Source organism: Macaca nemestrina, chromosome 4 (assembly GCF_043159975.1).
Source record: "Macaca nemestrina isolate mMacNem1 chromosome 4, mMacNem.hap1, whole genome shotgun sequence".
NCBI lineage: Eukaryota > Metazoa > Chordata > Mammalia > Primates > Cercopithecidae > Macaca > Macaca nemestrina.
Genome location: NC_092128.1, coordinates 81,594,378 through 81,610,575, shown reverse-complemented (window position 1 = coordinate 81,610,575; position 16,198 = coordinate 81,594,378). Strand labels below are relative to the sequence as shown.

Below are 16,198 nucleotides of genomic sequence, written 5' to 3'. Positions count from 1 at the left end.
CTTTATTTACATCTAAATCCAGAGCATAACCATGTGTGAGAGGTTAAGAAGTGGATGAAATCTGTTTCTGAAGTATTGTTTCCACTACATAATATTTTGAGAAAGGTCCTATCCTGAAATTGTTTTTTTCATTTTTTCTGTGATGAGAAAATAATAAACATGGAACTTTCATCCCCTAAAGACAAGGTTTTAGCATCCAACTTACCTGACAAGATTTTCATTGTCTCCAGTTCCCTTGCAAGTTGCACATTCAGTTCTTAAATCTTCAGCCTTGGGCTTCTTTTGCAACACAGACTGTCTTTGTCTTCTCTCTCTAGGAACTCTTTCCTGCCATACAAGGGATAATAAAATAAAACATAACAGAACAAAATAAGGATATAAGGGAAACAATTTTAAGCAAGAAAATTTCTCAAAGTTAAGACTGTGTAAAAGTGCTTAACTTATTCCAACCTCATGTTTTTCTTCCTCAGGAACGAAGCTCCGTTTTCGTCCTCTGGTTCTCTGGAAAAAAAAAAACAACAAAAAACAAAAAACAAAAATCCACAGTATATCTAATGTTTAATTAATGATAAAAATAAATTTCCTCTGTTAATGTTATTGCTTAAGTTAGGCACTTGCAAAATTAGTTATTTCTAATTAATACTATATTGGACCACTGCATTTTGTTACCATTTATGACATAAGAAATAAAAAGTAACAAATTAAATATACTTTATAGTACTTTACTTTTAAATAAACATGTATCTGATAGAAAAAAATGAATTCTCCAAACTTATTTTAAAGGATTTTTTCCATACTTCATAATTGTCCATAATTATGATTTACATTTAAATTTTCATAACTTATCACATATGACTTATACAGCTGAAATGCTAAACCTGGGATCATACTACACACATTATTTGCCGACATGTATGCATGTGCATACATGTTTATGTAAAGAAATAATTCTTAAGCAGCCAAAAAAAGTAGAAGGAAACGGTCTCACATATCCAAAATCCTAGTTAACATAAAACTAATTAAAATGCCACATAAAATGACATTTTAAACTAATTTAGCTAAAATTCACTTCATATATTTCAGAATACATTTACCATTAGAAAGAATGCATACAAATGTTTAAAAGAACTGTAACTACATCAGTATTTGCAGCCAATATGTTAGAAATCTCCACCAATCACAGCACAGCCTCTGTAGATTTTATAATTCCCATATGCAGACCACTATTCCTTAGAGAATGGAAGAGAATGCAGGCACTGCTCCCAAATTACTTTGACAGCTGAGATCAAGGAACACTCCCAAGCTAGAGTAGGTACCAAATAATTCTAAACAGAATTACATTATAGTATAGATATATTAGTGTTTCTTACATTACTGTAATTTCAATTCTTCATGATACTAAGTACACTGTTATTTAATACCATGGCTAACTGCTTACCATTTAATCTGTCCCTAAATAGCCAAGAGTCAACTAAATTGTCATTCAAAAAAAGTAAATTTATAAAATATGTATCTGTTTACATTTATATTACCAATTAGTATGTTTTAATTATATTATGGAAGTAATTAGGAAGAAAAATGAAGACTATATCTAGGAAAAGCCTTTAAATGCAGATCCTACATCTATAATTCTTACTTCCAAAGAACAATACTGAGACTTGCTTCTCAAAATATCAGTCATGACCCATAATCACTGGCATCACCTGAGTGTATATTAGAAATGCAAAATCTCAGGCTCACTCCGACACACTGAATTAGAATCTGTCTTTTAACAAGAATCCTAAGTAGGTCAAATACATGTAAGTTTAAGGACCCCAGTGTAGAAAGGCCCTTAACAACACTTATTCAAGTTCTAACTGAAAACTTATGGCTAGTAATTTCTATATTCATCTCTTTTCCTTCTGTGCCACTCTGGCCCTTTAATGCTTTATTCTCTGTCTCCTTACAAAATTCATTCCCAACTTGGTAAGGACCATAGCATATTCATCTTTCTACACCCAATTAAACTTAACACAATGCTTATGACATAAAGTCTCAATTAACTTGTTTTAATAAAATAAATTTTTAAGTGGGTAAATCAAAACTAATGAATGATGATACTATATAATACAAATTAAAAGATTTGACTGACAGGCCAGGTACCATGGCTCATGGCCATAATCTCAACACTTTGAGAGGCTAAGGTGGGAAGACTGCTTGAGCTTAGAAGTTCAAGACCAGCCTGGGCAACACAGAGAGACCTCATCTCTACTAACAATAAAAATGAAAAAATCAGCTAGGCATGGTTGTGAGTGCTTGTAGCTACTCAGGAGGCTGTGGTGAGAAGATAACTTGAGCACAGGAGATGTATGCTGCAGTGAGCCATGATGGAGTCACTGCATTCCAAGCCTGCACAACAGGACGAGACTGTCTCAAAAATAAATAAATAAATAAAATATAAATTTGACAAAAAGTTTATTTTTCCCTAATTTGGTACTCTATTATCTAATTTGCATAATGTATATTTACAGGGCCTTTTTCTTTTTTTAGGCAGAATCTTCTTCTGTTGCTCAGACTGGAGTGCAGTGCAGCAGTCTTGGCTCACTGTAGCTTCCGCCTCCCAGATTCAGGCGATTCTCATACCTCAGCCTCGCAAGTAGCTGGGATCACAGGTGTGCACCACCAAGCCTGGCTAATCTTTGCATTTTTACTGGAGAAGGGGTTTTGCCATGTTGGCCAGGCTGGTCTCAAACTCCTGACCTAAAGCAATCCACCTGCCTTGGCCTCCCAAAGTACTGGGATTACAGGAGTGAATCACTGCACCTGGCCTACAGGGCATTTCAGTAAGATGTTCCAAATTAGTAACCAGCATCAAGTGGAAAATACTCAAATTACTCATTTGAGTTCCACAAACTTCTAAACAGAATGTGCAAAACACTGCCATACATTTTCACATTTTTCTTCATCCAACTCATCTTTTAGGTAACAAACTAGCAAATGTATCATCTAGTTTTGAATTAATTTTTCAAGTATGTATGTTAATGCTGCAAGTTCATGTTTTCAATTCTTTTAAGGATGTTTATTTACCATTTTGATAATAACTTAAATCTTCAAATATCTGGTATAACTCCATCAACTGAAACTCTCTTCATACCCAGATTGCAATTAGCATCATATAGTATAATGCCAATTAGTGATTTAATCACACAATGGTATAGCTCCATTTCTCTCTATATTTATAAATTTGTTCTCATATATTAGGTGTATTTGTAATTATCTAAAATAGTCACTTTAAGTACCTTTATTACCAAATGGTAATCACTGATATATTCGTGAAATACTTTAAAATAACACAAGACACATAAACAATATCCATCTATAAAAACAAACTTGTTATAAAAATATAAAATAATATCATCTTAGAGCTCTGAAAAAGCAATCCAGAGAAATGACTTGCTGATGTCACACAGCTGGTAAGTTTCTGAGGTAAACCTTAAACTCAGTTATCTCAACTGTCACTTCAGTGACTTTTCTTGCATGGCTAATCCAAGATTAATAATTTAATCCCAAATAGAAATGAACAAAATCATTAAGAATGCAAATCTCTTATTGCACTTGAATACTTAAACTAAACTGTAACATTGTGACACCCAATGAAGATTTCTTACATTTCAAATGAAGTTAGAGAATTATACCCAATAAAGGGTAAATTCAAACTGGCACTATAGTCTACCTAATTTGGTAGCTCCATACTATACACTAACTTGATTCATTACCAAAGTAATTACAGCACTCTTATTTAGCATTTATCACATTACTAATATTTCCAAAGAAAAAAATAAAAGAGAATTTGATCCAAATATAACTATATAAAATACCAAGTCCTCCAGCCAAGAAAATGTTGAAAGCTGTGTTGTTTTTTTTTTTCCTAGTTTTAATGAAGTGGCAGCAACTGTAACTATGGAAATTCATAACTGCCTAAGGACAAGTTATCTTAAAAGCAGTGTCCTTGAATGAATCCCAAAACATAAGCGGAATTTAAAAGAGGGAGAAATGGTACAAAAAAGCAAGAAGAAAAACAAAAACAAGTATGGCTCATCTGACAAATTTCAGTTACCAAAGAGCTTGTCCCATCTCAGATGAATAGAAGTATATATAACAGGGTGGTCCTTTTATGATATATTTTGAGGCTACAATGACTTTAGCAACAATAAAACAGTAGGATGAAAATAATATGTGGAAGAAAGAAGAATTTTACTTTTCAAGTATGTGCTTTAGAATGTAACAGATACGTTACCTGGAAACTCCACATGATTAATCAAGCTGGGGTGCAATTCCAAACTGATTCATTTTGACAGTAATTAGTTAAGCTATTAAAAGTAAATGAAAGTTTAAAACTCATTCCAAATCTTGACACATTTCAATTTTTTTTTTTTTTTTTTTTTTAAGAACCTGATTTACCTAGGGAATAATTACAACCTGAGCTGCTTAGATCACCTTGCTTGTAATCTGTCCGTGATAAACTTACTTGAAAAGAGGTGATTAAAAAATCCATAGAAGAGATTGGCATGGTATTAGAGACAATGTATTTAAACTGAAAAGGTGTAAAATTATCTTATCTAGCAGGCAAATTTTAAATAGTTTATTCTGGCTGGGCACAGTGTCTCAGGCCGGTGATCTCAGTACTTTGGGAGGCCGAGGCGTGTGGATCACCTGAGGTAAGGAGTTTTAAACCAGCCTGGCCAGCACGGCAAAATCTCATCTCTACTAAAAATACAAAACTTAGCCGGATGTGGTGGCGCACACCTGTAATCTCAGCTACCCAGGAGGCTGAGGCATGAGAATCGCTTGATCCTGGGAGGCAGAGGTTGCAGTGAGCCAAGATCACACCACTGCACTCCAGCCTGGGCGACAAAGCGAGACTCTGTCTCAAAAAAATAAACATAAAAATAAATAAATAAATAGTTTATTCATCTAAAACAAACAATTAAACATTTTTCTAACTCCTCTATCATTTTTCTAACTCCTCTATCATTTTAATTTTTTAGAACTGAGGTCATTTTAATTTGCAATAAAGTTAAATGCATGATTCATTTGGCAAATGAACTAAATTTAAAATTAAAAGAGAGGCTGGGCGCGGTGGCTCAAGCCTGTAATCCCAGCACTTTGGGAGGCCGAGACGGGCGGATCACGAGGTCAGGAGATCGAGACCATCCTGGCTAACACTGTGAAACCCCATCTCTACTAAGAAATACAAAAAACTAGCCGGGTGAGGTGGCGGGTGCCTGTAGTCCCAGCTACTCCGGAGGCTGAGGCGGGAGAACGGCGTAAACCCGGGAGGCGGAGCTTGCAGTGAGCTGAGATCCGGCCACTGCACTCCAGCCTGGGCGACAGAGCCAGACTCCGCCTCAAAAAAAAAAAAAAAAAAAAAAAAAATTAAAAGAGAGTCAGTACTTTAACATCTTTGATACCACTAAACAAGGCTTCATATATTCACTTGTGACCAGGTCACTAAATTTAACACTTGTGTTTTTGTTGACAAATCAATATTTATACAAATTAATAATTAAAGTCAGTCATATATGGTTAGATGAATCATAAGAAATGCCTCTCTCTGTAACTTATATGTAAAAATAGAACATGCTTATTCACAGGCAAAATTCCAAAATCAGTGTTAATTAGGACAATTAAGTCAAACTTTGAAAACCTCTGTTAAGCTAAATAGCATTAGATTTATGCTGGGGAATAAATGCCAATAGCTTTCTGGCAGCTATTCAAAAATGCTTCAATATAAAATGTATTCTAATATATATAAATATATTTAATTCCTAAGACTATAAAATTATATGTATAGTATATATTATATGTAGTAATAGATAATTATATATAATTTCTAAAAAATATAAAATTATATATAATTCCTAAAAATATCTGTCTTTCAATTATGAAACTATATTGAAAACAAGTTAAAGTTCATAAAATATTCAAAGAAAACTGCTATATGCAAAAAACAAATTATGAACAAGGTGTCATCTGTTTCTGTTGGCTATCAATAAACAACAGATAGAATGGCAGTCACCAAAAGTGAGTGCTTTCCCTTTGGTCAACTGGCTGTAGAGTTTCTTTTTACCTAATTTAGCTTATATTAACAGGGTTATGAAAATACATGGGAGAATAAAAAGAAAATCATGACCAATTTGTCTTAACTACTATAAACTGAAATAACTATGGGTCTAACGATATATAATAAAATATATATTCCACATGACAAGTAAGTGCTGCTATAAAAACCTTCTCAGAGATAATGGTACATACAAAATAAGTAAAGTCTTGAAGCTCCACCTATTCTTATCTTTATTTCATACTCCTAGGAATAAACTAAAGTGATGGATTTCCAAGAGGCAAAAAGCAAAACAGGAGTCTCAGGGTTTTGAATAAGATTACTTGAGCTAAGGACACCCACAGAGTAGATCTCTTTCAAGTAGCCAAAGTGAGTTCTAGTTCACTACAAAAACTGTTTGCCAGGGTTTCTTCTAAGAATCTATGACAGACAGAGGTTTTATAATCTGACTCATACCTCAGAGGTCACCTTGAGTCTGATAATATAAAACTCTGGTATGTAAAGCCCCCACAAATAACCCTTCTTTCCCAGAACTGTAATAATTCAAACAGTTAAGTAAAATAAATATGAACATAATGTATAGTAACCTTTAGTCACTTCAATAGAACTGAATCCAAATGCTTCAACATTTTTCCTAAACTAGCATCTAAAAAATATTTATATGAAACATATTTCATATTTTCAGATTCTCAAGACTTACGTTTAAACATTATTAAATAGGTACTTTACACATGTGTAAAATTAGTTAAAACATAAATGTAATAAAAGTAGGCTCTAGGATATTTGATTATCTCTCAAATAAAGACTACCACTTAGAACAGGCTAGTGGCTCACATTGTTAAGTGTGATGGAAAAACGATTAAATGTGTTTAAATCCCCTTCCAAAATAATGATCTAAAAGAAATAATGCATCCTGAAAAACAATATGATTTTCAGTCAAAGCTGCTAAAAAGTATTTTGACTATTTGTTGCACTTATTTTACAAAAAAGAAAATACATAAAACACAACCAGAATTTGTAAGTCAGGAAGAAAGATCTCAGAACTTCAAAGACAGTAGATGATGACGCATGTGTGTAAAAACTATGGAAAGACAGGCTCCAACAAGTCCTTTGGCACTTCTATAAAAGATAAAAAGTCACTACATGACATAGAGTGCAAAGAAAGCAAAAAGAAAATCTGAAAGCTTTCAAGTTACATTAGAGTATTAGAAAATATGTCCATAAGTATAAACATCAATTTTAAAGTAACTTCAAAAGGGATATGGGTAAGCTAATTTATATTTTCTTCAAAATTAATTTCCTTGCCTAAAAGGAAGTAAAAAGTTCCACATAGAAATAATGCAGAGGAAATGTCTAAATAACAAAGTACTTTAACAGAGCTTTCTTAGGCTGCCTTTACAATAATTCTATAATTTCACTGATGAAACACAAGAATGGGACCCATTCTTCTGTGGTAAACAGGACAATCGCTGTCTGCCAGGAATTCAGGTCTATGAGCTTGGGGTATGTCATGATTGCCCTATGTATGTCATATAGGTAAAATTTTCTTCAAAATCATGGTAGAATAATAAGACTAACATGAAAACAAATTATACTTTGATCAATTAATGGTAGGAAAAATGAAACACTGACAAAAATAAAAATACTATAATAATGTATTTCAAGACAGAATGTTCCCAATTGTAATACATGTGCTAAAATAAAAGTATAAGTAGGAGGATATTGGGAGCAATAGTTTAAAAATGTAACAATGGGAGAGAAAAATCAGTTATATATTGCAAAAGGTATTTATACAAGTTAGTAAGCTGTTGTATGCCTGGTCTCTCATAATTAACACTGTTCTAAGAAACACAACTAGAACACCTCATTTTTCACCATACCACCTATTAATTAAAAAAGATACATACAACTCTGAAAGAGAAATAAGTAAAAACTTAAGGTAACAACAGGAACTCAGCATAAATGGTAAGATCAAGATCAAAATGACTGATCACTCTCTTCTGTATCTCTCATTCCTACATTCCTTGAAGTTTAGTATGATACCTTACACCAACTGTCTGGTTTTCTGAATGGATTGTTGGAAGGCAGGCAGAAAAGATGAGAGGGAAAGAGGAAAGGTAATCACCATTGATAGTCATTTTCAACTTTTATTTAGTATAAGCTTAGCACCTAAGAAATCTGCTTAGTCAAACCCCATAAATTCTAATTCATTAATTCTAGAATGAGTCTAAAGTCTGTACTAGCTCTAGGGTGGGTCCAAAGTCTACATTTCAATAAATATCCAAGATGGTCCTAATGCAAGTAATCCATGGTCTCTGGAGCATCATTTCTAAACTTAGCACCACACAGTACTCCATGCTACCAAAAAATAAAAAATAAAATAAAAAGTGTCCTAAAAAATGCTTTTTTGATAAAAACAAGTTAAGAAAAAGAACAGATAAAAGTAATCCTATTTCTAAATATTAGGATTTTTTTTTGGAGCTTCAACATGCATTGGAATTTCTACAAGTAAGAACATAATCACACTGCATTTCCTGAAATTATTGGCCATGGACTCTTTTCCCGGTGTTTCACTGACCAAAATCTGTAATTAAGTCTAAAACTTTTCAACAAGAAAACTAGAGACAAAGAACAAGATGAAAGGAATGTGATTATATTAGCAAATTTTAAAGCTTCCTTAGGATAAAAAAAAAAGCAGACCAGTAAAGGAGAGAAAAAAATAGAAGGATCCTTTAATATTAAAGAGTTCTCTTTTATTTCAAGTAATACTGAACTATGGGCACAAAAATATCACTGTAATATACATAATTTCCCTCTATATGATAACTCCAAAGTTAAGGATGATAATACTAATCAGAAGGCTTTCTTGAAACAATAAAGAAACTGGAAAAATAATGTTTCATAAGAGGATAATCTTTGCAGACAGACATATGAAGTAATAACTCTTCTCTAAGATCTCAAGAATAACTGTAGTTACCATTTTCAAACAATTATAGAAAATATTTTAGAAATAGAAACTAGCAGGCTTATTTAACAAAGGAAAATTCTCTCTAGTTCCCTTATAAACAAAATATATTTTTGAAGCCTAAAAAAAGAGTTATCAACAGTAGAAACTACAAATAAAAACTATTTCAAGTCTATCTACTTAGAGCACCCAAAATAAACTATTTTAATTATCTAAAAGATAACAATTCTCAGATTTGCCTTATCAATTTCATATGAGCCCATAACACAAAACTGATTTAAAAAATCAAGGTGAATTCTCCCAAATAAGATCTTTCAAGTGATTATAATACAGGAGGTTAATACAGATTAAAAAATTTTTTTTGAGAAAACTGTTACTTTGAGGAAAAAAAACCAAAGACTCTTTAAAATGAAACAGGTAACAAAACAAATGATGACAACTAACCCTAAAAATATCTTTATATCTCCCCTGTGGAAAGAAAGATTTTTGAAAAGTGCCTGCCTCAGCTCAAGCCAGGAAAGTATGCCCTAAGAATTCATAACAGTAAGCCAGCACTTAAAGGTTTGAAATTTACACTCCTGATGTAATAGAAAACATACACACCAAACTTTTATTTAAAATATTCTCAAGTTGGTAGAGGCCCCTTCAAGGTACCTGGTAAAAATGAACATAAATGATTTCCCCAGAAGAAACTCTTTAAAACCTGGCCTCAAAGAATTTGCAATGAGAAAAAGGTAAACACCCCAACAGAAAAATTGGTGAAAGGCGTGCATACACATTTCCCAGAAAAGGAAATACAATTTACCAAAAATAAGTAAATAGATGCTCCAAATCATGAGTACTGAGAGAACTGCAACATAAAATGTCAATATGCTATTTTCCCTGCATCACATTGGAAAGCATTAAAACACTGGACAAAAGTTTGTGAAGCAACAGAAATATTATCCATTGCTAGTATGAGTGTGAACTGATTTGGAAAACAATTGCAGTTATCTAGCAAAACTGAAGATGCAGATAGTCTGTAACTTAGCAGATCTACACCTTAATACATACACAAACTCCCTGTTACCATGCTGCAGGAGATATTTATAGGAACATTTAAAACAAAGCTGTATAGAGTAGAAAAGCATGAAAACAACCTAACTGCCCATCAACAAAGCAAAAGAAAAACTAGGCAATAATCTATTCTTTCCATAGAAAACTATACATTAGTGAAAATAAATAAACTACAACTACATGGATCAGCATGTCTGAATCAAATCAACATAATTTTGGTCAAAATATCAAATTACCAGAGAAAAACATTTGATTCCACTCATATGAAATTCAAAACCTATAAAAATAAACCACATATTATTCATAAATATATAGATTTACAGTGTAAATCTCTTCTATAAAGAAAAAGAAATGAATGAGAAACATAAAGCTGAGTAAAGAGGCGGCCTCTGGGCTAGACAGATAACGATGAGATTGTCGAGGATTTACAGGAAACTTCTAAAGCTTTGGGAATGGTCTGTCTTTTAAGGTGGGTGATGGATGCTCTGGTGTGTCCATTATTATTATGCCTCCAACAAAATACAAACTACAAACACTCAGGTAAGCATGTGGTATATTTCACAATATAGAAAAAAATTGTTAAGAGTAACCAATAGTAATATACATGTCTTTTTCTTTGACTTCTAAGTATATGTTTGCCCTGTGTCTTTCTCACCCTCTGAAATTTTGGCGTCAGAATTGTATGATGCTTATGATAAATAAAAAATAAACTACCGTATTTCTTATCGGAATCTTCTTGGGTTCAGGTGGCACATCCTGTGGAACAAATTTCACTGGTTCCTTAATCTGCCTCCTTGATCGTTTGGTTCCATCTGGTAGGGTTTCCATGGCCATGTCTGCTTCCATGTCACTGCTCCCTGCCTGGTCACATTCTGAGCACTGCCTACATAAACGGGAAAAATTTAAGTCATGTATTTATTATTATCTTCAGGCTTTAGCTATAGTTTTTATAAATACAAAATCCAGGTATATAAGAAGAATATGTAAAAATATACACAGGTAATATGATCACAGGATATATAATGAAAAAACATTCAGAAACACTCTTCTAAGAGTGACTACTGTTAATATAATATTTAAGGCAATTTAATGTATCCTGTAAGTATAAGAACACATTTAACAATGCTATATGTTTAAGTGAACCAACATGAGATTCAACACTGATTAAAAAGGTGGTTTTGTCAGCTGCAGTGGCTCACACCCATAATCCCAGCACTTCAGGAGACTGAGGCAGGATGATTGCTCACAACATAGTGAGACAACTGTCTTCACAAAAAAAAAAAACCAAAAAACAGAAAATTAGCCAGGTTTGGTGGCACACACCCATAATCCCAGCTACTCAGGAAGCTGACGTGAAAAGGTCACTTGAGCCCAGGAGAACAAGGCTGCAGTGAGCCATAATTGCAACACTGCACTCCAGCCTGGGTAACATGAGCAAGACCCTATCTTAAATAATAATAATAATTTACCTTTGGAAAGTATGACTTTTCTTTAAATGACATATACTGTGATATCTAAAAATCGAAGTCCTTCATGGACCCTAACACTACTCCTTGTCACAGTTATCATATCTTTTAATTGTAGTCAATGACAAGTTGTGCTGAATATACTACTTAAAGAAACTATAGAAACAGACTCCAAGAAGTGTTGGGGGAAAAAAGGGTCATGTTAGTTGGTAGCCCCTACTACTTTTCTAAAAGAAGAAATATACATTTATTTACCAAAGGAATTTGTTAAAGTAGCATTTATAAAAAATTTTAATATGGGTAATATTAAAAATTAATTGAAACTAAAACTTTAGACAAGTGGTATCCCACAAAACTTTTTATAACATTAGGATTATCTACATATCTGCACTGTCCAGAACAGTAGCCACTAGCCATAGATGGTTACTGAGCACTTGAAATGTGGCAAATAACAACTGAGAAAATTTCAAATTTCAATATTAATTGATTTAAATTTAAATAGCCGTATGTGGCTAGTGGCTAACATTTAGACAGCAAAAATCTAAACAAGGACTGCTGGAAATCTTTATATTGTGAATCATAAAGGACCATTTCAAAAAGTTAAAACCAGTTGTTAAAAGTAAATTTTTACTTATATTTTCTTCAACTGTAAAAGAATGATCAAAGGCAAATTCTCCAAAAGTTTGATAGTATTCTCTTAATAAAAATGATTATAATCTGTAAAAGTGTATTTGATATTTAGTTTGTATATGTTTATATCAGTATCTTTGAAGGTAGCTTATAATTCTCATAGCAAGAATTTTCAAAGACTTATGATTTGATTTCATCCTCCATCAATATTCACATCTTTCACTAATACTGTAAACTTATTAAACTAATATTTAATTGTAAAAGTGACAGCTTTAATTTTTGAACTCCAACAACAGAGTTAAATACCAAGTACCATTTGTTTTGTTAATGCAAAGATATTATTCCTAAAATACAAATGAATCCTTAACATATTAATGTAAATATCTTAAAATTTCCAATTCTTTAAGAATAGGTTAGCAAAAATTTTAGCACTAGAAATTCAGTGAAAGCAAAACAAAAATGTACATAATCTTGTATTACTCAGAAAACATTTATGTATCTATTGCTACCCTTCATGTAACTATAGCTAGCACATTGTCCCCTAGATTGTCAGATTACCATCATAACAAAAATACAACTAAATGAATATACTAAATTGCTCCTGCATTTGTCCCATATGAAAACATCAAGGACTGGTAAGAGAAAATACACACCTTACAGAATCTCAGAATTGAAATGGTAAGTATATTCTGACTTTATTAGCAGAACTGTGAAAACCCCAGAAATGTTAGATATTGTTAGTAACAATAAATGCAACAGCCTTCGAAACAGAGATGACTAGAGAAATTACCAAATTATATTACAAAAAGGCCCATTGCTTCACTTTTCAGCATTAAATTATAATCTTAATGCTCCTTGATCATTTCTATCAGTTGAGTGAAATATAGTCAAAGTTTCTCAAACAGTTCTAATTCACTTTTTTTTTTTTTTGAGACAGTCTGCAACTTCCACCTTTTTTAAGCGATTGATTCTCCTGCCTCAGCTTCCTAAGTAGCTGGGACTAGAGTTGTGTGCCACGATGCGCAGTTAATTTTGGATTTTTTAGTAGAGACAGGGTTTCACTATATGTTGGCCAAGCTGGTCTCAAACTCCTGATCTCAGGTGATCTGCCCGCCTCAGCCTTCCAAAGTGCTGGGATAACAGGTGTGAGCCACCATGCCAGGCTCTAATTTACTTTTAAAATATGTTGTTTGTCTATTTAAATAACAGGCAAACGTAATGTTATCTAAATCCCCTGGGTATAGAAGCAAGTACCTTTTTCAGATAAATCATTGTTTTGTTTTTTAAAAAAACTGAAATATTTCCTCTTTGCTTCTCTTTCGGTAGCTATTACCCTTGTCGGGACATTATTTATTCTTATGTTCACTTCCATCCCCACTAAAACTAATACAGTTAGGTGACAAAGAAATTTGGCTCTCTAATTCCCAGAGAATAGAAATGTTATACCCTGAACACCACAAAACACTGAACAACTCAAAAAATCAAAACAAATGTAACGGCCAATGCAGAATATATCCATTCCTATTTCAAGACAACCACCACATGATTGTTGCAGTAGATAGAGTCTACACTGAGTAGACTACAAGAGTATTATGGACATAATACTTCTTACCCATTCTTCAACAATCTATTAAACACTATAGCCTTCATCTTATAAATAGCATTTAAGATATGTAAAAGTGTTTCTGCTACATCAATTGGTATACAAGATGTTAAGAAATAATAACCTAAATCCATGGCCTGTCTAATTCAACGAAATCAAATAATTTTTTTTTTTTTTTTGAGACAGAGTCTTGCTCTGTCGCCCAGGCTGGAGTGCAGTGGCATGATTTAAGGCTCACTGTAACCTCCATCTCCCGGGTTCAAGCAATTCTCTGCCTCAGCCTCCCGAGCAGCTGGGATTACAGGCGCCTGCCACCATGCGCGGCTAATTTTTGTATTTTTAGTAGAGACAGGGTTTCACCATGTTGGCCAGGCTGGTCTTGAACTCCTGACCTCGTGATCCACCTGCCTCACCCTCCCAAAGTGCTGGGAATTCATGTGTGAGCCATCATGCCCAGTCGAAATCAAATAATATTTTAAGGAAAATCATGATTATCTTTCCTAAAGTCAAATACATATCTGGCTTCTTTCAGTAATCCACTAAACTGCTATTATCTATTAATTTAGCTAAACTCACCTTAATCCTGTATATTTTTGCTTAACACACTGTATTAGAGAATAGAGTCCTAAAATTTATAATTCCCAAGGACAATACTAAAGATAATCTTAACCTTTTAATTGATCCAAGTCAATTAAAAATTTAAAGTATAATAAAAATCCATGTCAGGAATTTATGCAACAGAATAACTTTCATGCTGAAATACCAAGAGGTTTTTCTCAATTCTTTTCCCTTCCTCCCTTCCTCTCCCTCCCTCTTTCTCCCTCCCCCTCCGCCTGCCTCTCCCTTCCTTTCCTTCCTTCTTACCCACCCTCCCACCCTCCCTCTTTTTCTGTCTTTTTTTGAGACAGAGTCTCACCCTGTCGCCCAGACTGGAGTGCATTGGCGCAATCTCAGCTCATTGTAGCCTCAGCCTTCCAGGTTTAAGCAATTCTCTACCTCAGCCTCCTGAGCAGCAGGGATTATCAGTACCTGCCACCATTCCTAGCTAATTTTTGTATTTTTAGTAGAGACAGGGTTTCATCATGTTGGTCTTGAACTCCCGACCTCAAGTGACCCAGCTGCTTCAGCCTCCCAAAGTCTGGGATTACAGGCATGAGCCACTGCATCTGGCCTTTTCTCAATTTTCTATACCTTCTATATGTTTCTAGCACCATACAACTACAACCTATAATCAGAATGATGACCCAATGAGATTTCAGAATCTTAGTTACTAAAGAAAAATGTTTAATAGCGTTTAGACAAGAAAATGTACTAATTTAGCCCAGGCATAGTGGCTCACACCTGTAATCCAGCACTCTGGGAGGCCGAGGCAGGCGTATCACGAGGTCAGGAGATCGAGTCCATTCTGGCTAACACAGTGAAACCCTGTCTCTACTAAAAATACAAAAAAATTAGCTGGGCGTGGTGATACTCGCCTATAGTCCCAGCTACTCGGGAGGCTGAGGCAGGAGAATTGCTTGAACCCAGGAGGCGGAAGTTGCACTGAGCTGAGATCGTGCCACTGCACTCCAGCCTGGGCGACAGAGCAAGACTCCATCTCCAAAAAAGAAAAAAAAAACAAGAAAGTGTACTAATTTGGAGAATTTTATTCATGTAAGTTAAAAAAAAATGATTTTATGAATCTTTAAATGCAACAAATCCAGTAACATTCCATATTCCAAATATTTCATGATTTACTCTTTTCTCCTCCACAATTTATCTTTTTTAGTCATCAAGAACTCAGGATCCCACACCAGAGTTTTTTTTCTTATATCTAAGCTGTTGGCCATGTTTTCTCCTGTATTTAGAAGAAGTCTTGACAGGTGCCTACATAAAACTTTAAGAGGTGACTCAAATATCATTCTTCTCAGACAAGTAATACCTCAGTCCCTCCTACTTCTGCATTACGGGTATCTCTTTGAAGGGCAGAGAACAACATTTAACTCAATTTGTAAATTTTATTCTTTTTGTAGTTATAATATCTGTATAAAACTTTAATAGATATATACCTATTAATTCATATACAGTAAATGCCCCATTCTAAAGCTGGAATTCCTACTAGCACTTAATGGGAAGAAGAGGCAATAAAAAAAATTCAAATGAACAAATTATCAAGAAAAACAAAGGAAAAAACCTCTGTAAACTATTCCTAGAAGGGTTTGTGTTTTCTTTGCATCATAAAATAAACACAGACATATCCAAGGAATAAAAGGATATAATATTACTCAATTCTCTGTTAAATAATGTGTTTCAGAATATTCTTCAAACAATTGGAAAAGGCAACACAAGTTCCAATCAGATGAATGGAGGCAGAAACATAACATTAGTATTCTACAATT

At 33.7% G+C, this 16,198-nt stretch overlaps 1 protein-coding gene across 9 annotated transcripts in view; it reads right to left on the bottom strand.

Annotated features, from left to right (window-relative positions):
- Window positions 1–16,198, bottom strand: part of LOC105475592 (PHD finger protein 14) — a 200,515-nt gene that overhangs the window by 112,386 nt on the left and 71,931 nt on the right. For all 9 annotated transcript variants that reach the window (XR_983486.3, XR_011622187.1, XM_011730976.3 and 6 more), the window contains exons 14-16: window positions 10,836–11,004; window positions 451–501; window positions 206–327 (exon numbers count right to left, since the gene is read on the bottom strand). Coding sequence is in view for 7 of the 9 variants with exons in the window: in XM_011730976.3 (XP_011729278.2) it covers window positions 206–327; window positions 451–501; window positions 10,836–11,004 (342 nt within the window). In the remaining 2 variants the exon portion in view is untranslated. The remainder of the gene's footprint in view (window positions 1–205; window positions 328–450; window positions 502–10,835; window positions 11,005–16,198) is intronic.